General features: G+C 37.2%; 1 protein-coding gene across 1 annotated transcript in view; it reads right to left on the bottom strand.

Moving 5' to 3' along the window:
• INSC (INSC spindle orientation adaptor protein) overlaps nucleotides 1–26,703 on the bottom strand; it is a 140,467-nt gene that overhangs the window by 3,812 nt on the left and 109,952 nt on the right. The window contains exons 8-12 of the mRNA XM_009462852.2: nucleotides 19,939–20,110; nucleotides 17,570–17,748; nucleotides 4,769–4,835; nucleotides 1,709–1,864; nucleotides 963–1,039 (exon numbers count right to left, since the gene is read on the bottom strand). Of these exons, the coding sequence (XP_009461127.1) occupies nucleotides 963–1,039; nucleotides 1,709–1,864; nucleotides 4,769–4,835; nucleotides 17,570–17,748; nucleotides 19,939–20,110 (651 nt within the window). The remainder of the gene's footprint in view (nucleotides 1–962; nucleotides 1,040–1,708; nucleotides 1,865–4,768; nucleotides 4,836–17,569; nucleotides 17,749–19,938; nucleotides 20,111–26,703) is intronic.

Here is a 26,703-nt window from a genome sequence, read left to right as displayed (position 1 = left end):
TTGCTGCCATCACTCTGTGGCCTCTGCTCTAGCCATACAAGATTAACAAGCCTTCTCGGCATGTATGAAGAATAGCCACAGCATTTCTTATGCTCACATTCATACTCTCTTGATCCTGAATGAGTCCTGCTTAAACGAACAAAACTTCTGATGTGCTGGTACAAAGCTAGCTGTTAATGAAAGCTGCAATAACCAAGTTTTATTTTTACATTTAAAATAACATTAACACTAAAAAGCACTGCCAAACAGTATTCTTCAGTCTTCATTCATCAAAATCTATCTCCTAACCCTAAATCACCCATGTCCCCAGAGCACTTTCCTGTCACAGAACACTAGGTGAAATGCCTCAACTCTGACAGTTGGCTGCGGCTCACAGTCCATGCAGTGCAGGACCAGCAGCTGGGATCTTTCTCCTAAGCAGAGAAAGTGTTAACCTTCTGTTGGTCACTCCTTGGCTGGACACTATATTGTCTTGGAGACTCAAATAGAAAAAAATGGATTGTAGCGAAAGCAAGAAATCTCCTTTCCTCTCTTTGGCCACTTTACATAAATATTTACATACATATGCGTGTGTGCAGATAAAGGGCTGCTACCCCTGTGATTCAAGGCTCATCTTGGCAAACATAGCATCATCAGAGAACAGAATTTAAGAATTACTGAAATGTTAAATTCCGAAGTGTTTCAGTGAAATATTTTAGTGCTCAGTAATGTGAAGATGAAGCCATTTTTCCTTATGTGCTTAAATCTTCAATCAGAGGATAAATAATTGACACTGTACAGAATTATGCTTAAGGAGAAAGGCAGGAGACCCTAGCATGACTTTAAAACATTCCTGGAATACTTATGTATTTTGAAATCTAAAGGGCTGTTTTTTCTGCATTTTTCAGGTTAAGCATAATAAGAACAAGATAATAATAATATAAGAATAATAATAATAAGAAGAAAGATTAAAATGTACCTACCAGACATGCCACTAAAACAGAATCACTGTTATTTCTTTCAGTTGGTGATCTGCAAAGTTTAATTAGGCGAGGAATACCTGAGTGCACAAAAGAGTATCAGGAGAAATAATTTAGAAAAAAAAACCTTCTTATTTTGAGATGAGGTCTTTTTTTAGATGTTTCATATTTATCTTCCTCAGTAGATATGACCTCTAATGCAAAGATGATATGCAAATACTTAAGGGACTGTCCATAGAGCTATGCAGTACAGAGCAGTCATAATTAATAGTTGTAAAGCATAAACAAACAAATACATTGTTTTTACCCACTCTTGCTCTTTCAGAGTGGAAATTGTGACCTCCATTTCTTCCCTATCAATCCTCCCACATGCCCTTAAAAAACTCCATCCAAAAGAACTTGTTGCTTCCCATTAGATTCATCACATCTGAACCTGCAGGGGTCCAAGTTTTCTGTCCACTGACAGATCCTGCGCAAGGGTTTAAATAAAGGAATGGAGGAGGCAGCACTGTCAGTTGGCACAGTCTGCAACAGCTGTGTGTTGAGTGGACACTGCACCTCAGCTTCCTCTGGGAAATGAGCCAAAGGTTCATTTAGCACAACCTCCTCAGTCACTCTCTGGACAGACAGTATTGGGAACCTATTCCGTAAAGTGTACCAAGTGAGGCTAAAATTAAAAAGAGCTTCTCCATGACTGGCAGTTCCTCCCTCTTTTTCGGTCTGCCATTAAGCTAGTGATACATCCTTACAGCTGAGTTTTATGGCTGCATCTGCCACTTCAGGATCTCGGCTGAGTCGTGCCAGCGTAACTGCAGATTTCTGTTGGACTCGCTCACAAGCAGCAACTTCTGCTGAATTTCCTGAGGATGATCTTTCAAAGAGCATTTCCATTAAAAGTTGAACACCTAGAAGGATGTAAGAGCCATTGTTATCCTCTCTCCAACAAAAAAACTCAGTCGAAAAAAGTAAAGGGAAAAAGCAAGCTAGATGAATACAGACCAATCACCACCCAAATAGGGCATGAACAATACATAAATGTGAACTGCAATTTGACCATCAGCATTCAGACACATCTGATCTGTGCATGTTTGTCTTACTAGGAAGCTACAGAACTTCTGGAACTAGAAAATGCACTAACTCTTCCCTTCTCCAACTTATTGACTCCTCTACAAGTTGGTATTTTAGATTTCACAAATTTATTTCAGTCAAATTAAATGCAATTCTTTATTTGCTTCTAAACTAACCTGAAGGTAATCACTAACCTAAAAACCTGTAGTGACATATTTCAGGTGTCTGCATGAAGTTTTGCTTTGAATTAAAGGAAAGTAAAACTTTTTTTTTCAGTTTCTATATTTTTAAGCAAGCCTTTAAAAGTTCCCATCTCAAACTGTTTAAATGTATTTTAGAATGGGTAATCCTTTAATGAGGGAAATGATGAAATTCTGCCTCTTGAAGTTTACTGTGTGACTAACTCTTCACTGCAGAAGAGACAATGTCATCCATGTCGAAATGGTTTCATTAACTTATTGTTGCCTGTAGGAGTTGATATTCTTATTGTAGCAACACAAAAACAGATGAGACTGTACTGATTTCTATTTTCTACATTATTTTAAATGTAAAGACAATTATGTGCTATTAGACTTCATATGCTATTAGGCATTCAGATTACTTCAGGTAGCATCAGAGGATTTTAACTGTTAGAACATTTGCATAAATAATTAAGAGAATTAGCATCAGAATCATGCAGCTAGATAATAATCAATCGACCTACAAAAAAGTCAAAGTTGAGAAGAAAATGTATCTAAACTCTCCAGGATTCAAAGACCTTTCTCAGTTCGTTAATCTGGTTTCTGACCAGCATCTGATTATTAGAACATTAGGCAGACACAAAAAGCCTTTATACACAAGATGAGTGTCAAACTTTCTCAAAAGCCTGGGGGCAAATGCTTCTGTGTGAAATCCCATTACAGAGCGTATACACAAACTTTGCTTCATCACATTGTGCTTGACAATCCACATGTACGTCTCCACCGACTGTGGTATCTAGCATGAGCTAGGCCTAGTTGGCATAGCTGTTAGTATAATTTTGTGAACTTCAATCAAATTTCTGCTGTAGTAGATGAAATATGATCAAACACCTGTCCCAAACAACAAAACAGTTTTTGGTGTGCTTAAGGAAATGGATAGCCAAACTACATAACCAATCTGTTAATCAGAAAGGAGTGCAAAAGCTTCCAGGGCGTATCTGGATTGAGTGCTAACAACAGCAAATCAGAACACAACAGCACAAGTCAAACAGACGAATCACCAACAGGATATTCTCTACCCAGTCCTATAATTACAGACGCCTAGGGTCCTGGGAATTGTCAGGGTCTTACCAAGAGTTTCTAGAAAAGACTGGGTAGGGAAGCCCCATGTGCCTGCACCAAGAGGTCCAGGACCACCTCTTCAGCCTCCAGGAACACAGGGAGCTTGGACTAGGACCATCGCAGGACCCACCATGTGGACCTGACCATCCTCTCTCTGAGACTGCACCATCCCTCCCGTGCAATAAGAGGGACATATAAGAAACCACCATGCTAACCTGCCTTGCTCCTCCCCCTCACTGCACTGTCTTCTGCATAGGACAGGGAATTCAGGTAATATGTAAAATTGCATATATCTGTGATTAAATTACTTCAGTATGCAGATCCATTCAACCTCCACATTGTCATTTGGTCTCAAACTGCAACACCTATCCACCTTAGCAAGGACATCAAATGCACACTACCTCTGTGCACACGTGGATCACATCAAGCAAATCAGTTGTGCCTGATGCTTGCCAGTCATATTTGTGTGCACAGAGCTCAAATTTTCTACTGAAATGCAAGAAACATCTAAATCCAATATTACATAGGAATCGGCCGATTCTATTTCAAGACGTGCTTCTATGTAGATGCTTTCTGAAACCCCTTCTCCCACCTATAATCAGCCATGTCTGAGATTCAAATGGATCCAAACTCATACCATTCCTATCCAAACCTTAATTTTAAAAGTGTGGAAGGGCTATTCCTAGGACAGAAAAAGCAATATATGTGAAGCTTCACTGTAATTTAATATCTCCCAGGAAAAGGAAAAAAAAAAAAAAAGCAAAGCTGTCTTACTATATTGCTTGGCCATGAATTTACTGGTAGATGTATTAATAAGGCAGTTACGTCTTCCTGTATCCTTATCCACAGAATTATTAACCTAACTTCTCAGACTTCTGGTGGGCCTATAACACCTAGGGATTTTTCAACATAATGAATTTCTCATAACATGATATTTAAACAAATGTGGAAAAAACCTGGCAACTGCTGTATAGTAATAAAAACATAATGCTTCAAAATTTATAATATTTCTGAATACCTGTGAAAAAAGTGACACAAAATGCAGGTATGCATGGCTCAGTGTCAGATGATGTCTTTCAATGTGTAAGAATTGCCACTTGTAAGAATTGCCACAATGTGATTACCAGAATAAAGGTTGTTAAAACACTTTGTACTACATTGCTTTGTATCCATGAATAAGTCACACACACAGAGAGAACATCAGCAACATGGTCATACATGCAAAGTTTTCTAAAGCAGTGGTAATTTATTTCAGTTACATAGAACCATCCCAAGGACTCATTTTGCACCCTGCAGCAATCTGCAAGATCCAGCAGAGACAGGATGCAAAATGAAGTCTTATTAGTGAAGCCTTTCTCCTTTACCTTGTAGCCACTCCTGTCCCACCTACCCACATTCTCCACAAACAAATACAGAATGTAATTCAGTTAAGATACATACCATTTCCTTGAATGATTTCTGAAGCACACTGGTCCAAGACAGACATGTTTGCCAATATTGTTACCACCTGTTATTAAAAAGAGAAGGAAATATGAAGTATAGCCCTACAATTCAGTAATATTAAATAGCACTGTGGTTTATAAAATTAGTATGGCAGAAATATGGCAAACTCAATAAAATCAAAAAGCATTCTTGTCTATTCCCACCTTTGTGATTTCTCAGGGGTCTTTATCTTATATATGGCTGCTCACTGAAAACCAGACAAGAAAAGTAATATCTCTTTTTCTCGCACTCCTGTACTCATGCATGAAAGTCTGTCATATAAAGATCTATGCAGCAGATTTGTTCAGTGGTCAAATTGGTAGAAAGAAGATGATAAAAATTTATAAAAACCAACCAACCAAAAAAACCCTGGAGACCTACAGAGTTCAGCCAGGAGCTGCCCACCCTCAGGAACCAATCCTGTAGGCACATTCCAGCTCAGGCAGAGCTCAGAGTGAAGGCTAAGAACCAGCACATAGCATATATTCGGTAGCACTGTTATTGCTAGCTTTCTGCTTCAGGGTTCAGCTGAAATGTTGAGAAATCCTTGCAACAGTTTTGGAGTTTTGAGCCTTGATTCAAGGGAGTATTTAAGGAATACTTTTCAGTTTTATTGAAGCCGTAAGTTGTGTGCATGTCAAAGAACTGTCCCAAAATGAGCTGGATTTAAAAATCTGTTTATACATTTCCTGAACTAAGGCCAAGATTAGGTTTTGTACCAACAGAAGCACATTTTGAGATCCTGATTTACAGCATTTCTTATCCAAAATAGCACTAACTGTTTTCAAGGTTAGGTGTAACTCACTTTGCTTAAAGTGAGGCAGCAAGCTGTTGACAGAGACTGGATCATGCAGAGCTGTTGGCTTTCAATCACCCATTCCCTTCATTGATATCATATACTTTCTCTCATACATCCTGCAAGATATTCTTTTTTACTTTATCCTTCAAATAAGTTGCTTCCTGCATGCAAACACATCTCAATATTAACAGCATATGTGAAAGACCAAATAATAAATGTTATAAATCATTAGAATACAAAATAGAAATAATATTCTTTCTTAAGAGGTTTTAATTTTCTCTATTCTAGTTGAGAAAAACTGATCAGCCTCAAAAATAACGACCAGTTTGAGAACTGGTTATCAGCTTTTCAACAGTACAGTGTCAGTTCCCAAACAAGCAAACTTCTTAGATGTAAGTAGGCATGAGATCAGATCACCATTCTGATCTCACTTTGCCATTTTAATAACAAGGATGACTCATTTTCGATGCTGTGACATAAAGGTCTTCCACTTTTGAAGGTAGTGTTACAGTGTCATCTCTCTGAATAAATATACTTACTTAGGATGCAAATGAGTTGCTGAAACTCTAAAGAATGACAGGTAGAAATACGGTAACTCAGTATATGTCTATGTATTTATTCCATATTAATTATTAACTGTGTTTCAGGCAGAGTGTATATGTTTTCTCATTCTAAATTATATCCTGTTAATGAAAATTGCTTCCTCTATGCAGAATCTGTACCCCATGTGGCTCTCTAAGCCACAGATGAAGAATTCAATTAACCACAATTTGAATACGTGCCAATTATTCCACTGCTTCAAGTTATTTTGTCTAATAAGTATTTTCATACATAAAAATATTTTGTGTGTATCTTTTGACACCAAAAATTATTTGAGGTTATATCTATACTTCCTTTGCGTTGATTATGTGTCCCCCTATATTTTGCAATGTATTTATGAACTAGTCTAATGGGTTTATATGTAACCTTCTCCAGAGGGCTTTATAAAAGACCCTTATCATCAAGTTTTACCTATATTATCTTTTAAAATCTTAGTAGGACTTGAAAGGCAGCTAAACTATAGATTAGCTCACTTCATATGGATAGATTTTTCTTTCCCCCAAAAAGTCACATTTTCCTGTGACATAAACAACATAACATGAAATAGCATAATGTAAACACATAATAGGCAAGCTGAATAAACAGTTGACTTTAAATGCTATATTTCTCCTATGCTTGCCTATTTTAAAATTCAGTATACATGCAGCTTACACAAAAATTTCCTCTGTAATACAGACCAAAGTTTAAGGAAGTTTAATACTAGAGATGAACTCTCTAGAGGAAAACACAAACTTAAATGTAGACTCAATTTGCATTGAAAAACAACACTTCCGTGAGCACTGGTATTAATGAAGTCTCATTTCTTTTCAATTTAGAGTTGATCAAAAACCATGAACAGAACTTTTCCAGTGGCATCTCTCCCACTGTCGATTTTTTTTGTCTAATGATACATAAGCTCATGCTGCAGTCTTTATCTTAGCCTCTCTTTTGCCATTATCTGGCTCCAAATTTCATAAAGCCTTAGGCAGTCTCTCAAAAATAACTGTGAAGTCCTGTTGAATCAGCAAACCAGTTCAGATATTATTGTGAAACGTGGAGCACACAAACAGATACAGATAAAAGCGACTGCCTAAGGCTCATTTCCACCAGGAAAACATGAAAATTACTGGAAAAAGTAGATACCAAAACCTCTTTCAAAATTGAAATAATTTTGAAAGAATTGAAAGACTTGCAAATATTTAACGTGGAATCTCTACTGTTCAACTGCAATATTTAGTATCAATTTCATTAATTGTTCAAGACATTTCTTGTAAAAGATTACACTCCAAGATTATAAAGCACTAGCACCTGAGACAATTCATGATTCTTGCTATTTTTCTGGATTCCTAAGCTATGCAATGAACTTGTAGTCAGCTCAAAGTATAAAAAAGAAGATATCCTGAATACAGGACACATGAGCTCTGATCATCGGCCAGTGCTATCATACCACGCAGGAAGTCTGTGCGGAAGCCATGCACAAATTCCAGTACCCTAGTGATATCTTCATATGTGGGATCTGCAGATGTGCTATTAAGCAAAGACTGTCAGAGATTTTCCTGAGAAAAAAAAAAGGAAGTTGCTTCATCATATGTGGAATTTTTTAATGAAACATCTGGTCTCACATTCTATTGCCAAACCTAATGCAGGATTATAGTGGGCTGCCTTAGAAACCTTATGCCGCAAGAACTGATCCCATCCAGCATAATTCCCTGCCTCAGCACCTGTATGTCTGCTAGGCAGATCTGTTCTGGAGCTAGATCTTGATCCATGCATCTCCAATATCTGTATTCCAGCAGAGCTCTCCAATAGACTACCCCAGGCTAGTCCACACTCTGATCTCTGTTATCCAGATCCGTCAAAAATTGCAAGTGCTTCTCTATGGCAGGACTCTGATAAACCTGGTGGCTGCAGCTTTCTCTGTGGGAACTAGCAGCCCTAAAACCACTGTAGTAATGAACACCACAGAAAAACAGACTTAATCAACAAATAATGAACTAATACATTTGTTTGCCACCAGATGAAAGCTGAATTATTCAAGTCAGTGTCACATGATTTACACTACTAAAAACAACCAGAGGAACAGGCCTCTGGGGTTTATCCCTGCATTCACCACCTACCTGATAATATGTGCTATGCACTACATGCCTAAACCATGTAGTAGTGAGACACAGTAAAACACAAAATGCCAGGAAGAGAATTCTCAGACCAGCTCATGTTTTAGCACCTTTTGAAGAGGCACCAACTTATGAAAATATTAACATGCAGATAATTCTACTGGGACTAGTAAGATTTTTCACAAGACTAAGAGACTAAGGAGTTAGCTTTCAAAGCTTAAAAAACCGTACCCAAACAATAAGTTTGAAAGTTCACCTTTAAATGATTTGTTGGTGAACTAAATAAGCAGCGATATTTGAGAGGGAGGGGAATCCCCTTTAGATCCGTGGAAAATTTCCTTTTTTAATAAATAAACTTTAAAATAATAGAGATATTTCATATTTTTCAAATGTCAGTCCAGCATCTGCTAGTCTCGCAGCTGCCCTGGAAATTAATCTAGAACCTAACTAAATATCTCTATTTCTATAGGCAAAATAAGTAAACAGATAGTAAACACAGATACCTCTCTGTAGTGACAATATCATCTATTATTATGAAATTGGCAGTGTTGATCTTATTGGTTACTCTAGTAAACAAAATCTATTTTTATAATTTGAAAAGTGTTTTTAGTTCCATATAGTTTCCTTCCACTCACCCAGCCTTTCACACATACTGAATTTATGAATGATGAACGCTCTTTTTCAGTTCTGTAATCTGCTTTGCACTGAACCATAGGAATTTCAGTTGTCAAGAGTGATTTAAATTTGAGAAACCATGGTTAATTAAGAACCTTTAAAATAGTTTTGTTCAAAACCTCTTGACGAACAACAGTCAGCTTGGAAATTCTCTTACTAAAAAAAAAGTAATCACTAACACTACAATAATGCTTTTACTTCTAAACAACTAACGGTGACTAATGCTCATTAACCAGTGCACAAAGGTACTGCACGTTTTGTTGCAAAAGTGAAAACTAGATGAAAATGCTTTGTTATGAACTAAGATACATACAGTGAGAGTGTAAATCTCAAATGCTTTAGGTAACAAAGAGATTTAAACCTAAAAAACACAAAAGAAACGGAAGGGTTCTTTGATAATTTTCCCTTAACAGGAGATTTAAGATGATCTAAAAGTGTTTCTCATTATTGTGAAACCAGCTACTCAGGAAGAAAGATGCAATAGGATCTGGAAGATGAAAGCACATGTTTTAGCCTGTTAAAGGGCCAATATCTTCTACATTGGAGAGTCACTTACCTCACTTGGGGGAAGGGGAGGTGTCTACAGAGGTGGAAGATGTGACGCTAATATACCTTTATTGATAATAAAGGCACACTGTTCAGTAAGCTTTTACGGACAGTCCCAACATAAATAGAAAGACACAAGCTCAAAATGAGAATTAGCAAGTAATTTAATTGAGTGGCAAAGTAGATCAATATAGAATTGCTAATTCTTTTAGTTAATTACTCCTTTAAGGCTGATTCATTGCTAAGTAAAATTAATTTTTCTACATATTAAAAGAGTATTTTGTAATTTGTTCAAATAAATGACATAAGGATAAATCAGAGTGTGTTTGCAAAGTTCCAGATACCCACCTTCAGAAACAAAGGGGCATCTGACAACTAATCAGAAGCAAGATGGAGTCTTTGTTTCTGAATGTAAATTAAAAACATCTGAACTCCACAATTCAAGATCAATCCACAGGGAGACAGCAAAAGAGTACATACAGCAGGGGTCAAGAACAGGCATTACATCAAGTCTAGGTAGAAAAACCTTTCAGGATACTATTAATTGGGAGAAAAAACTTTGCTAAGAAATCTCTGGAAATTTTTTCTGGGACATTATATTGCTTAAAATAGAAAACTTAATTTCCATTGCTTCTGATAGCCATTTTTGTGGTTGGGAATTCAGTTTCCTTCTTGAAAACAGAGAAATAAATATACCTAGATAAGTAGATAAATAGGTCTTTCTGTCACCTGATTGGAAGAGGCAAACGTCCCCATAAAATAATAACATCAGTTAGAGACAGGATCTGCTTGCGAAGTCTAGGTCTACTCTGAGACTGTGTCAGGGAACTATAATCCTGGAATGCTGAGGCAGAACAACAGAGACCAAAACTAAAGGAATCTTACCCTTTAGAATGAAGGATGTCTTTACTACATTTTTATTTACTTTACTTCATATTGCTGACTAATGTAGCTAATAGGCAGAATAACCAGATTCTAAGGAATAGGCAGAATAACCAGAATGTCACATTTTTTGTTTTAAAGAAGCACATAGGAAATGCATACTGCATGGTTCACATGGTGAACAGGCATGTCCCATAAACCAAGTCATATGACTCTAAAATAGTGATGGAGCTAGAGTGTGTCTCCTCTCTCACTTCTGAGGCCATAGTTTTCTCTCTTTCAGATGAAAATCCAGGTGAAAAAAAAATAATCATCCCTCCGACTTCCTTCATGGTATTAGAAAGCTTCTGAGATTTTGAAACTGACTCAATCAACCGAAGACACCTAAGACATCTGGTCTCCCTAGAGCAGAGCACAATTTGGCCTAAGCCAATGCACAGTTGTAGGAAACAACTTTGCTTGTCTAGCTAGTCTAATTGGAATCAGGGTTTGAGTACGTGGGAGGAAACAATTACTCCCATTTTAGAGGAGGCAGAAAGTGCAGAGAACTAGTTCAACTGCCACTAACTCAAGCACAGTGGTCAGGAAGTAATTTCTGGTGCCTGTCCTAGAAGGTAATAGTTTTCTACTTGAGGAGGAAAAAGAAACAAGAAACTCTAATCTGTAGAAACACTGTTTATGAGCTCACCTGCTGAGAACCAAGACTGAAATCACAACCTTCACCTAGACAGTGATTCTGTTTTGGAAAAAAAAATCAGTGGCAAAACTCGGAGGCCATTCGAAATCTGCTATCTCATTTTGTGAAGGACTGAAGACAAAAAAATGACAAATGCAGCAAAATGCATACATAACCGTCTCTGACTTACAGCTTTATGATTGGTACAGCCTTCGGCAAAGTCTCGTTTATAGTTTCTGCAGTAAACAGCCCAGCACCAGCCTGATTGTACTGTGAACCTGGCAGGCAAGGGCAGAAAATAAAAACTGCAATGAATTGTGCTGACATAGCATGTTTCCTCTAGAGAGACTTTACGCTGCGTAAGTGCAATGTCTGCCCAACTTTACAGATGATTAAACAAAAATGTGGAGAAGTTAAATTGCTTCTTCAAAATCAGAGCAGCAGCAGCAATATTAGGAATTGATCCCAGGAATAAAAAAGCTCATCACACTAAGCTAGCAAAGAATAGGAGAGTTCTTCAACTGAGATGAGATTTTACTCTTCCAACTGAACCACTTGCTCTGCAAGTTGGAGCACATTGTCTTATCCTGCATCAAATCTAAATGTGAAAGGCAGAACTGTAACTAAACAGGCATTTTGTCTCAAAAAGATTTAGTGTTTAAGAGAGAAAGTCCGTGTTGGACCCCTGAAATGTAACAATTTATAACATGGACCACATAATGTCGGTCAGTACTGTTACTTATATTTTTATATTGTTCAAATGTATATGCAAAGACAGAGATAACCAGTTAAAAAGAAAGGAAGGACATCAGCGAAGCAATTACAGTCTTACACAGAAAACTAATTAGGATATCAAAGATACAATGGCATGGTTAAAGTTCAGTCATGTGACTTTCAGCCTAATTTTCATTTTTGCATCTGTTACTGGCAGTCTTGTTCCTTGTTTAACCTTACTTTTTTAAGGTTTTTTAAATAACTTAATTATGTAATTTCTCACCTTTCTTTCTAGCTATACTAGTTGAAAACATGTTTTCTCATTGTGGTCTCGTCAATACTGGAGAGGATCACACAATTTTACTGTATAGTTTACCAACCACAGTTCACAGCCAGAACACTGAGAGGGAAGGCAAGTCTAACCACACACCTAGTCATCATTATATTAATGTCAGAGCTGGATATTAACGGAGACCCATGCAAGAAAACTCTGCAGATACCCTTTTATGACCTAGTTTTTCTTAGGTAAAGGCTTTGTGTTGCATTTTTACCCACAGTTTGTAAATCTACAGAAGTATGTTGAACTGCAGAAAGGATGTGTGAGCATGCAGTTGAACCATTTGGTACTGTTAAATATTACTTGCAGGTGATCTTGAAAACAATTTTCAAGTAGACAGGAAGCTTAGGTTTACTGAAGTCAGACCTGACAGAGGCAGACCACCAAGCTTCTCTCTTAACCCTGTCACTGGTTGCTTGAGTAACTTGCCATAGGTGATTGAGTCGCAGGGTACCACATGCGTTTCTTCTCATCTCATTTCTTCTTCCCCCTTCCATACTTATTTTGCTCCAAGAAGAGAACTTTAAAAAGCATAAATGAGGACTCTTCATCGACTGCCTTCCCCCTGACCAGCAGTTATTTTGTCTAATACTTCTTGTTAGATGTAAGGAAGGCAGGCACCTAACATGGGCTGCACTGCTCAATCTCTGCTTCAGGCTCCCTGTTCTTGTTAGCACATACTGGCTTCTATACATATGCAGAAATCTGGACAGCAGTTTAAGGGAATGGAGTCAGGAATCCCACAGTCTTCACGACAACAAGCAGAAACAAAAAGCAGTTGGCAAGGAGTAATAAATTACCCAGCATTCAAGAAAGTCAGATTGAGAAGTAGCACTGCAAATTCCTTTCATCCAGGCAGGGATTTTCAAGAGAAGTTTAAAGACCTGTTAATATTCTTCTCATTAAAAACACTGCTCTCAAAGTCTTTCACTAAGTGTTAGGCAACATTTAAAAATCAAAACTTCTTTATGTTAAACTAACATCTGTTACTGCTCTCCTTTTGACCCTACAATCTCCCATGTAAGAGAAAAAAGGGGGAAAAAGGCAAGAAAAGGAAAATGCAAATGCTGTGAAAAAAAATGAAAGAGCAGAGAAAAGGATCTGGAACCTAGAAGAAGAATAGTATCAAGGGTTTCAAATCTTAAATGAGACAGAAAGTCTTAGCTTCAGAGCCTGCAGCATCTCCCAAACATCAAGAAAACAGGAAAGAATTTAGCAGAAAAAAAGCAGCAACCATTTCCATTTTGTCCTTCCAACTTAAAAGCCTTTCTCCAGCTCACGTTTTTCAAATATAATTCACTGATTTTAGACCTAGAAATAACCACTTAAAATTGATGTGTTCACTGCACATTAATTTGTTGTCTGCCTGAATAACAGAAGATCAGAAGCTGTTAGACTGTACCTCCACAACTTCACAGGTAAGGTGAGAATACTAGCAACACTAAAAAGACAAGTGGGAATGCAGAGAGAAAAATTTTATTATACATAAACATTCTGTGCACAAACATACATATTTCATATTTTTCTATGTAGAGTCTAAGACAATGATAAAGTAAAGAAGACTCTGAATGATAAGCGTTTTGGCTAAACCCTTCTTCTGACAGTGTTTAAACTCCATTAAGACATCTGACTGCATACATTACACTGCTGAATTTAGGCATGAACCCTTATGAAAGGATATTTTGATGCTCCATTGAAGTAAAAAACCTGCTAATCAGAAAATAAGTATCTGCAGCAAGAAAAAGATGGCACATACATATCTGTTTTGACCCAAAACTAGAGGCTAAGGCATCTGGAAATTATCGCTTGACTTGACGACTTTTATACAAAGTATTTTGTTATAAAACTAAGCAACCTCAGTGTAATACTGCTGGTTACAGAAGCAATACATGCTTCTATAAAATGGACAATTATTATCTTGTTCATCATTAAGTCCAGCACTCAGTTCTAGATTTCTTACCTGACCTAATCTAACAGAGCCTGGGAAATGAAAGAGGAACGAGGTTGGTTTGCAGATAGTGAAGGCAGGAAAAGTTTGTTACCATTTGCACAAAAAAGCTTTTCAGAAGTCAAAAGACAGAACACTTTTAGACGTCCTTGAGCAGAAAAATACTTTCTGCAGGCAACACATAATACATCCAACATCCAACTCCTGAGCAGAATGTTATTCATTTATACCATCATCGAGGGTAATAACTAATCAGTGCTAGCTGTCCTTAGAAAGGTTGTATAGAAGGACATACTGTGACTTTAAGATGAGATAAAATGGCATAAATGAAAACAAAACTCACTGTTCCTTTCTTGCATTTCAGCCATCTTTCTCCCGTTTTTGGCTTACAGTGAGCGTGCTTCAGTCTATTTTAGCAAATTACAATTTTGTTAAATCAGCAGTAATGCTAAAGTAGCAATGTATTTAGAAATACTGGGTAGTTTTCTATAGGATTACTGTGTTACTTAAATTAAAGCTCTGTATCAAAAACAGGACATTTAAGTTTTAGGGGCTCTTTCATAACATTTTATGATGATTAGACCACATTTTGTCCTATTTGCTACAGATCTTAGTCTTACTTTGTTTAATTGTTTCAACATTTAGTATAGCTTAATTCTAATTCATCTATTTTACTGGCCAGGATGACTCAATCATTCAGAATGGACATTAGTCCATAAAAATGTATTCCACAGTGGTTGCATATTCCAAAATAAAACCTTGAAACAAAAAATTTCCAAACCTACTCAACTTTAATCTACATGTCCTTAGGCAAATGTCTACTGACTGGGACATAATAATATATATAATGGGAAAACTCAGTAACTATATTACGTACCTAAAAGGAATTAAAGTATATATGTCAAAAGCTAAAATGGCAATTTAGAATACCCTTATAAAATACAGTATTGTAGTGTTTTTCTCTCTAGCTGAGTGTGTTTTCCTCATTGCAACAACCAGGCACAGAGCAAATTAAAAAGCAAAATATTCCATAAAACTGTCATAATTGGCAGACACCTTCCCGCCCCCAAATATAACACTGAAAGAAGTACCCTTTTGAAAGGTGAGCAATCTACTCAAACACACACTTGTTCAGGAATTCAAAGGAAGACTTCTCTTAAGGCTGTTGCATTACCCTGTTGCATTACCAAAACTGCTTGGCTAGCAACACTGACAGCTCTTAAAGACAAGATGAGCAGCACTCAGATTCCACCTGAGCATCAGGTGCTCAGTAACAGAACAACACAAGGCAGGATTTTTTAGTCCCCATTGCTGCAGAACTAACAACAAGTCAGCTCAGAAACTTACTGCAGCACACCACAGAAAACATCTCACCTTTCTGATCTAGTTTTTCATTCCAAGAAGGAATGTAAGGGGTTATTGGGGATGAAATCTCCTCAATTCTTAGAAGGAAGCCATTCAGTTCTCTGTTGCTCTAGCTAATAAGATGTCCTGCAAGCTGCAAAAGGCCTAGAACTAGTCTGTTACCTAAAAAAGCCATACCTATTTCTTTAAATGTCTGCCTTCCTTATAGAAAGAAGGGGCTTGCTATGCTACACACAGAGCAAACTGCAAACTCACAGCTGACAGCAGAATTAAGATGAGGGCATAAATAAATAAGGAAATCAAAACTATGAGAGCATACAGGAGGAATAAAAAAAAACCCATGAAGGATTGTACATATGTAATAATAGTATACAGCCATGTCAAACACCAGAGCTGATGTCCTTCACTTTGATCAAAGAGTAATATAGTAATTATGACTTAACTCCATCTTTTCATAAACACTCCTGAGCTGGAAAACTACTGAGTGCTCTTAATATAAGCTAAACCAGCCCTAGTAACCCCTCTAGAACATCAATAATCAGTTTATAAGTTCCCTTGTGCCTTGATTTCCATGGCCTGGCTCCTGTTGAAGGGTACACAGAGTTTTCTGTGGCAGTGCAGATCCTAAGTCTACTGTAAATCATCTTTTGGCTACTTCAGAGCTGGGAAGAGGATGGTCTTGTGAGGCCTCAATTACAGACTTTTAGTTATATTCACAATGTCTCATAAACAGTGGTAGGTTAACAGAGCTGACTAGCAACCTCCATCCCTTAGTAATAGCTACTGAAACCCTCAAGCCTCATACTTGTTACTCTGCTGAGGTGAAATTCATCACTGAGATGCCAAATAAGCAGTGCCTCTGCAGCACTCCATTGCATGGCAGTACCTGAAAGGAACAAAAGAATTCCCTCTGACTTCATCTGTGCATTAGCTCAAACCTTTAATTTTCTGCGTCTCTTTACTAAAAAAAAGATGAAAAAGAAAGGGAAATGCAAAAGTACATCAGTGGTATTTGCCAGTAAAACTTGCAAACCATCTGCCACGCAGTTAGGACTTGATCCAAAGTCCACCGACGTCAGTGGGCTGAGGATCAGATCCTTATTCAGCTTTTGGAGCTAATTCACCTTTGAACTGACAATTGTATATTTAGGCTGCAGTCTCCATATATATGTTATTTGCCTCAAAGCTCTATCCAGTCAAGTTTTGAATACCTCCGAAGATGGAGATTCCACAGCCTCTCTGGGCCTCTGTGTCACTGCTTGGCCATTTTCATGATGAAAAAAAAAATCTCTAGTACCTTAGAAATATGGATGTGCTGGTTTTGGCTGGGATAGAGTTAATTTTCTTTATAGTAGCTAGTATGAGGCTATGTTTTGGATTTGTGCTGGAAAGAGTGTTGATAACACAGGGATGTTTTAGTTACTGCTGAGCAGTGCTTACGGAGAGTCAAGCCCTTTTCTGCCTCTCACACCACCCCACCAGCGAGTAGGCTGGGGGTGCACAAGAAGCTGGGAGGGGACACAGCTGCGACAGCTGACCCCAACTGACCAAAGGAGTATTCCATACCATGACATCATGCTCAGCATATAAAGCTGGGGGACATTTGGAGTGATGATGTGGGTCTTCCCAAGTAACTGTTACGCGTGATAGAGGCCTGCTTTCCCAGAGATGGCTGAACATCTGCCTGCCAATGGGAAGTAGTGAATGAATTCCTTGTTTTGCTTTGCTTGCATGCGCAGCTTTTGCTTTACCTATTGAACTGTCTTTATCTCAGTAGATGAGTTTTCTCGCTTTTACACTTCTGATTCTCTCCCCCATCCCACTGTGGGGCAGTGAGTGAGCAGCTGCGTGGTGCTTAGTTGCTGGCTGGGGTTAAACCACGACAATGGAACTTTGCTTTTTTTTTTTTTTTTTCAAAATCACATGAAAAGCTCTCCTATTTCATAATGCTCATAATAAAAACAAACAGAAGCAGATAAAGAAAGACCCATATATTGAAAAGAACCAAGAACAGAAGACATGAAAGGAACTTAGATTTGACTATGTCAAAACAGACATAGAGCTGAAAACTGTTGACTTTTACACAAATGTGCTCAGACAGCATCTTGCTGAGAAACCGCTCACCTGATCTCGGGAATATGGAGTATCCACTATGTGTTTGTCTGAACATGCTGCTAGAAGAATCTTCATTCCATTCAACTGGAGCAATATTTCACAAGCCATGGTATCAAAGAAAGTAATATTGGCAAGAGCTGCTGAAGCCAGCAGGAAAACTTCACCAGATGAGGCTTCTTGGCACAGTCCTAGGAATGCAGAAAATAAGTTGAATAAAAGTCATTCCTTCATTGCAAAAAAAAAAAAAAACCCAAACCCAAACATGGTTAGGTGTTTCAAAGCAATACTTAGGCATCTTGGTGCTTAGGGACATGGTTTAGTGGTGGACTTGGCAGTGCTAGGTTAACGGCTGGGCTTGGTGATATTAAAGATTTTTCCAACCAAAATGATTCCATGATTCTATGATTCTATCCGCAACTTGCAGTAGTAATCTTAGTATCTAAAAGCAAGTTCATAATTATCAAGATAAAAAGACAAAACAAAGAAAATAATCTTAATTTTGTCAATTATATAATATGTCACATAGTTAGGGTGCTTTATAAGTGATATTAACATTAGGTACCTTCATTTGAACCACAGAAGCAGGGAAAGGTAAATATGAATCTAGACATCAAGTGTTTCTAACATTCATCTAATTAATGAGATGGTCTACCTAGTATACCATTCTACAGGGAATATTCCATTGAATGTTGTTCAACATAAAGCTTGATATAACTAAATAAAATTAAATACAGGAAGCAGAAGCCTAACGGTAACTGATCCATAAGAGAATAATTCTGCTATATATCCTATTCTTTAGAACAAGATACGTATACATGTTGCCTATCTCTAAACCTATTTCTCAATGGTCAAAGATCATCCTGCATATTTTCCAGCTTCAGTAAGAAGTGCTGAAGACACAGCTCTCTTTCAATTCCTTGCACACATGTATTTTAACTAAGATCTGAATCACCTGGCAATTGGATTTCAACATGGTTTAAAAATTAAACATATTACAGTAATTCAATTACTGAGTTATAAATATTACAAGAAAACTGGTGTGTCATTACTGAAAGGGCTCTTCCATAGTTATACATGTTCTATTTTTAATGCTCAGATTTCTTGGGCAGAGTATGTACTACTAAAATTCCTGTGGAACTTAAACAGTGACAATCGGGGAAATGCTCCACCTGCTAATATCTTCTGGATAGGCTGTTCAGATTGTCCCTTGACTGTGATACACTGTAATAACCTGTCAAATCATCTCAAATAAGTCAGGTCAGATGCTGCTAGCAGTCTAGCTACAGCAGAATCAAGCTCATCACAGGTTAATTCCATGCACTGGATTCAGGACAGGTTCAGGGCAGAACCTTCAATATTGGTTGCTGGACAGTCTGGTTATCAGGAATAAATTGTTTCCATGATTTCTGCAGCACTGGTTCTGTTTGGGCATATCAAAGAATGCCTAAATACATCTCAGATAATTCTCAGCCACTGCAGAATCCTCAGGAACTGGCACTACTATACTCTTTTCTTGTTCTATTTAAAAAAAACAAAAACAAAAACAAAAACAAAAACAAAAACAAAACAAAACCATGCATGAAAATTGAAGTGCTGTAGTTTAACTGTAACCATTGGGCTCAGCAAAGAAATATCCAGACATATTGATCTATGAGAAATCAAACTAGATGACCCAAACTGTATTTTCTGACATGAAGCTCTGGGAAATTCTGAATTTCCAGATCAGAGAGAGGAAAGAATGTTTGACTGAAAGCTTCTGGTATTTCAGAGGGATGGAGCACAGTGCCAGAAATAAGGGATTCTTCTCTTTAGAAGTCATGAGAAATATCATCTTCTTTTTCTGAGGTGTCCTCACTGACCCAGGTTAAGGGAAAGCTTGCTGTTACCTTTGCCTCATTTTACCATAGATCAGAGGCCTAGACAAGAAAGACACCTTTTATTTTCTTGTAACAATGCCCATAGATTATACTATACTATACTTTTCCTCTGAAGTATGCTACAAATGTAGATGCAGTGGTGAGCTTGAGTTCTAGCAAGTTTAGCAAATACAACAGGCATAAAGGTTAGCAACTATTAGAAACCGGTCTTTTACAGACAAAACATGGGAAAAGAGGGTACTTTTCTGTGGCTTTAATGGCAGAATTTCACACAGATATTATTTCGACAAATATGCATAAATTCTATTCAAATATGGACTGGAGTAAAAAATATTATGTAATTGCAGAATAACCTGATTCAGAATTAAAAAGGACTGAGTTCTTTTATATGTTAAGGAAAGAATGGCAAACATTATTTAGGGAATATTTCTAATGAAAGAAAGTCCTACCCCAACCTGTCATTTTAACTGGAAAGACTCTGAAGTCCCATAAAGAACTTACTGACAAGTGCTGTTACAATTTCTTCCATATTTTCCAGAAAGCTGCTGAGATGCTGAGTGAACGTGAGATGTGGAGATGTGATCTGTGCAATAACTGCTGCTGCTTCTGCATGAGTAGCTTCAGAATGGGTGTTATCAGTAAGAATGTCAGCCAGGCACAGTATCCCATCAACCTATGGAAAAACAATAGGCATCGCTTGGAAATACTCCAGGAAATACTTTTGCAACCAAAGATGGGTTTACAGTTCTCTTGGCTGTGACGAAACGACTCAGTTTGTTTTCAAAAATGACTTAAACCTGGTGGCATTTATGACATGAGAAGTTTAAATTTCGCAAATACAAATGGGTTCAGCATAAAGGTTTGTTGACCAGCAGAAAGTCTTGCACTTCCTTCTCCATTAATGCTTCTGGTGAACTGATTTTGGTCAAACAAAGTCTTGTCTGACAGACGTCTCAAGCTAAACATTAATCCAAAAATAAGCTCTGATAAGCAAGTGCTAATTGCCACAGCCAATGATCAGAGATTTTAGAAATTTCACGGAGTAACTGTTCTAAAAACTGGCCTTATTTATTTATTTATTTGGAGTTCGGAAAAAAATGAGGGGTCAATTGCCTTATATTTTGCTTGGACGCTTTATAGATACAAAGAGGAGTTATGAAGGCTTAGCACTGGAATATACTTTAACAGTCAAACAAACAAAAAAACCCACCACATTTGTGTTGTACACTCACTAAGACTCTTTCTTAGGTCTGTTGTTCAGACTGCATTCTCTGTCTATTCAAAGCTTCCTCAGAACATGCACATTAAGTCCTATCCATTATCTCCACAAAGGGTATTTAGCAAATCTCTTATTCATGTTTTTGTTATTTATTAATACAGAAGGTTGAGTTATCTTAATTACTTATCCTGCAATGGGCATGAATTAAATTATTTGATAAGCACTGACAGTTACTGTATTTTACAAGAAAAGCTCTCAGATTGATGGGAGCAAAAATTACCCTCTGGAAGATCATTCATTGGGATGCACTTTTTAATAGGCAATAGACTATATCATTGGAACTCTAATAACATAGATAAATACAAAAGAAATTATATCTCTATTTTTCCTCAGATTACAAATGGGATTTAGTATAGAAGCTCAAGTACTGGCAAGAAGAGGAAGAATAAATTTTCAACATTAAACTTTTTCTTGACAAGCTTTCAACATTAATCTACCTACACCAAAATATTTCCTCCTAGTTATGGCAGAATTCTACAGCTTGAAACAGCAGATTCACATAATTCACTTGGCTTCAAGGTATATTAATAGATCTCAGTGTCAAGAATTAATATATGTCCTCACAAGATGATTTAGTAGCCAAAGTGTGCTAGACAATATCATATGCAAAAACCCCCAACTTTGTCACCTTGAAATCTCCCCAGATCACACCTTGTCTGGGGTCCAAAGGACGCTAATACCAACAGTCAGTATAAAAAGTTAAATATATTCCAAGGCATTAAAAAAATAGTTCACAAGAAACTTCTTCAAAGATCTGGTAACAGGATACAGCAATCTTCAGCTCTGAATTTACTGGTTAAAATTCACTTCGCCAACTCTTATTCAATGACCTCGACAAAATGACTTTAGAGTAGTTTTATGCTATTTCAGAACAAGTAATGGCTTATGAAAGACAGGTACAAGCACATGGTTAGATTTTTCCGTCACCACTGATTGTTTATATCTACACTATGAAATAGAAGCTTCTAACAATACGAGGGCTGTACTCAACTTTTAAATTACATATTTGATTTTTTTTTATTTGTTAAGTACTTGTTTTTGGAAATTGGGAGTTGCTGGATTGTAAATAGAAGTGGATATATGTTTTTATTCAGCATAAAGATAAAATACATATTTTGGACCCATGAAAGCCAGCACTAGTTAGTTTTTCTCCTTTCCATTCAGAATCATGTAAAATACTAACAAATTCAGCCTAAAATTTGCTCTATACACTTTTGTCTCCCATCTTAAATATAGAAAATAAAATAAAATAATTCTACTCCAGCAGGCAACCCCATTTATAAGTGTCTAGCAATAAATTTTAAAATGACAGGGGAACAATCTAATAAAAGCACTTTAACATCCAAAAAGAAATTGCTGCTCAAAGCATTTTTATAATTAGCTTTCACACTGAAAGGAACTTTGGATGGCTGCCCTGTTTTCTGTTTAATTTTGGTGAAGTAATCAGCTAAATGTCAAATCTGTTCATCACCTTGGCAATACAAAAGAACCAGTTAGCCAGATAATGCAAACAAATGAATTCTATGAATGCAACAAGATGCTGTGTAGACCCTGCATTTGAGGAATGGCGTTCAGTAAATGCTTGATCACTAATATTTCAGTATTGATAACTGGAAAAATGCCAGGAACTTACATCCTTATAAGCATAGCCCTGTTATAGAAACTTAATCCAAGTGACAAAATAAATACGTGACCACTTTACTGCATAGATCAAGTCTTATGAAAGGAAATAATTTCTTTTCTCTTCAACAGGAAAGAATGAGTTCTGGGGCAGCCCTCTTCTTTCTTCAGTGTACCTGTTCTTCCTCCTAAAAATAGTAAATAAAACTAGACATCTATTAAAGATACCAATACTGAACTTGGGATGAATTGCATTAGTGACTTCATGATTTGAAATATTACACACAATAACAGTCTTAACTCCGCTTTCCACAAGGAGGTTCAAGGCAGGCTTTCCATGCCACTCCAGGAACCAAGACCCATTGCCTTCTTTTTAATAATGTCTGTCTTTATTTGTATAAAATGCTGCCGAAGGCCTTTTCTCATACTATGACTTTCTCTAACATTCCTGTTTGCCCACTCTCAACGCTCAGATGATCTCTACATATTGGTAAACTTTCTCAAAGTTTTTTTTTTTTGCATTCTCTAAATTGATCTCCCAAGTCATCTTGCTGAGACTTGCAGGCTATCGGCTGACTGTCAAATCCATGGATAACACTATCAGCCTACAACTGGGTGCTTCTGGTAAGCAGCACCAGCTGATTGCAAAGCAGTTTTAAAGGAAGAATGGAAGGGAGATGCTAAGATCCAGATATAAGACAGCAAATGTGGAAACAAAATCACAAAGGGGATCACCTCTTAAATGTTGCCTCAACCTTCCCAGGAGGGTAGAGGAGAATTTCAAAAGCAGAGACTGCATTAAACAGTCAAGAACTGACAGATCAGAGTTGTGTTTGTTTTACCCTTTCACACACGTTGTGTATTTGCACCTCCAACTTGAAGCTAGGACAGGTTAACTATATAGGTGAAGACATGAACATTAGCAGACTAAATAGAGACTGCATAGATGGATAAAAACCCAAAGACATTAACATTTATAGGATGAGAAAGAGGGAGACAGAGAGGGAAGGAAGGAAAAACTATCATATTCAGAAAATGTTTGAATCCCCTGCTCAGCATTCTTTGAACACAATCTACTTCACTCCCCAGACCATCGCATGAACCATGAAGTCACTCCACTATTCTGCAACCCCACTGAAAATGTCATCCAGCAGAATCCAGATATCATTATTTTGATGACTTGTTGCTCATTAAATGAATTCCTGATCGTTAAGGCTGAGGTATATCCTATGTCAACTTCTGTAACTTATTCTGTACCTGTAGAAGGCCTACAAGTCTTGTTTAATTTCTACATTGAAAGAAAGGAAGGGAAAAAGACAAAAATATTCTACCTTGCACACAATGATCTTTCATATTTGAACAGTTGCCCTGCCAAGTGCTCGGCAGATAAAAACTTCCTTAGTTCCACTAACTGAGAACTGTGCTGATTTATACCAGATGAAGATTTGGTCAGCTATTTTTAAAGTGAGATGATATATTAATAGAGCGATGCCATTAAAATGTCCGCAAATACTATTCCAAGTAATCAAAGCTACTGCAGCAATTCCATGGCAGCAGCAGTGACCAGTGAACAAAACTGCAATGGTTTTTATAACTACTGCTGTATAACAGTGGCCATGGGACCTAATTTATAAGCCATATTGTATACTCTACAGAATAGTGTGGGGCTGAATAAAGGTTGAATGGTTCCTATCTCAATAGCTTTAAAACTGCTGGTGATAATCTTAGCTTTGTATCTAAATTGGCTGTGAGTGGGTGCTTTGGTTCATGGCAACTTCAACTAAAGCTTCCCTTTTAAACTTCCCTCCTTCAGAATGTGGTCAAGCTAATGAAGAGGTATTTGTTCTTCCTTGTGTTTAGCCATCAAGGGGCAGTGTGAAGATGATCTGATCTATATGAGGAATGTTGTTGTATGGCAAGAAAAAAAAATTGCTCAACCTTCTCTGAAAAAAAAGGAGACAGTTGGCTGTATCAGCTTAAAGGGTGCATTAAATGTGGCAATACCTAAATAGCAACCTTACAGCCATGCTGCAGGAAGAAACAAACTGCAGAGCAAGATGAAATAACAAGTTCCTTATTCTGGGCTGACTAGGAGTGAAAGGATAAATAGTATTTCTATTAGGATAAATAGTTTTCTCCCTACTAGACCTAGGAAAAGCAGTCAAGTAGTCACCTCACACTGCATATTCTTTGGCACGCCGAGATGCTCTAAGCTGGTTGCAGATAAAAAGTAAAACTGTTTGTCAAAGAGGTAATAGAGAATAAGTCATTTTACAGAAAGAATGGACAAAATCAATAAGATCAACATCCAGGCTTCTTTCTTGTCTTCACTTCAAGGATAAGGGAATAGCTGGCTTTGAACTCCCTCAATTTTGAGGATTGATATGAAGGGTAAGACAGTCTTTCAAAGTATTATTTCTGTAGTTGATAAAAGAAGCCAGGAACTGCACTGCTATTAGCCTAGCAGCTTACATATTCCCATTCGCGTAAATCACAGCTTACATTGCTTCAAACTACCCTCTACAAGCATAGGTGAACCACCCAAGCATACATTCAACTTTCCTGATCTACTCCTCACATGCCTCCTATTCTACACGATAGCTGCTGAGTGGCTACAAAGGGCAGAAGGAGAAGAGACTGCAACGGAATCCACTTGCAGTTATGTAGAAGTCATCTGTAGTTCAGACCCTTCTACTCAACCACTGTTGGTGTTTATAGAATTGGGATGCATTGATAAAACAGAAGGAAAACTACTGAGCACAAATGAGTACGGTGGCTTGGAAAAAAAAAAAAGACATTTGCAATGGCCTTTGTACTCAGCATTTGTAACATTCTCTTATTCTGTCACAGCTAAAAGACAATCACAATAATGACTGTGTTAGCAGTAATTTCAGGAGCATGTAAGAATAGGGGAGAACTATTTGTGTTCCCATATGATAAAGTTAGAGATTAAATTCTTCAAGTTATGTGACACATCACAGAAGCCAAAGGTTTCTCAGCTTCTTTTGCCCTACATTTTGGAGGGCTGGATATAGTGGCTTGTTTTTAAGTTGCAGGAATCTATTCCTATTTGTAGGATTTTCTTGATATCTGCATTACAAATTCCAGAAAGTATATGCTTGTTTCTTTTAAATAATGGATAAGGCTTTATATATTATACTTTGGGGTCTGAATTTCATTAAAATGAAGCCACACAGACACAAAAAGGACTCAGGAACAAGATGAGAGGAACTGTCATGTGTTATATAAGAATGCTGAACAAGATACTGGGACCTGAAGTCTGAATTAGGGAAAGACCATACATTAGTAGTTTTCACACAGCCCTCATTTTTATTTACCCTGGGGGATCATAGTCTGAGAAAAAGAAAAAAAACCACCTCAACTCTTCCTATAAACAAACAGGGGCTCCAGGGTTATGCATAGCAGGGCACTCCAGAAAATGAGATGTGCTCACTGAAAAAAACATGCTCCAATCATCTAGTTTTAAATAAATAATGTCACAGACACTTCATTGCATGAGGGCATATTCTCAAACACCTGGTGTCTGCTATTTAAAAACAAGAACACTCTTTCAACATGTTCGATTACTTTGTATCATTTAGTTTTTGGTGTGACACCATGGATTTTATTTTCAAGAAGTGTCTGTTAGTGTACCTCTTTGTGAGAAAAAAAAAATCCCATGCATGCCACATTTTTAGAGGACCCTCTTCATCTATTACAATAATGAGAAAATGCCTCTATCCAAAAAGAGCAGCATGGAGGTCACAGCCAGAGAATCAGTCATTATCAGCTAATCTGACTCTTCATAGTGTCTTTCTTCTCTCAGGAAAAGTATCTGATAATCTTCCTGCTAGACTTCTGGATGTGTTTAAGTCAGTACTTTCAAACCTTAGCATGATTATGCTCAAGAGTTAATAAAAGGGCTTATTATTATTAATTATTACTGTAATTTCACATACAAATTCTCCTCTCATCAGGTTAAAATTCTTGAAGAGTTCATTACACCATGACGTTAGAAACAAACGTAACCCTAACCTATGCTCAAAGTATGACAATCTAAACCCCACAGAAGAAAGTAGAGAGTTAGATTGGAAAGGTAGAGAAGGAGCAACGGAGATAGCACAGGATGTCGCTTTTTTTACTCGTACTTTAAATATGAGATTCTGTAAATCTATTCAGAAACAGATCCTTACACAAACAATTTTCCTGCAAATATTTCTCATTTCAAAGGTGTCAGTCAGTTTAGCGTAAAAAATATCCAGAGTCTTTGAACTGCAAGGCCTCTACAGTATTTGAATCACATGTACATTAATTAAACACGCCATAACAGTCGGACATTTATCTAATAGAATGTATTAAATATATAC

This window comes from Nipponia nippon, unplaced genomic scaffold, assembly GCF_047370975.1.
Source record: "Nipponia nippon isolate SJK-2023a ecotype South Korea unplaced genomic scaffold, ASM4737097v1 scaffold_10, whole genome shotgun sequence".
NCBI classification, from domain to species: domain Eukaryota; kingdom Metazoa; phylum Chordata; class Aves; order Pelecaniformes; family Threskiornithidae; genus Nipponia; species Nipponia nippon.
This window is presented reverse-complemented; position numbering and strand designations above follow the sequence as displayed.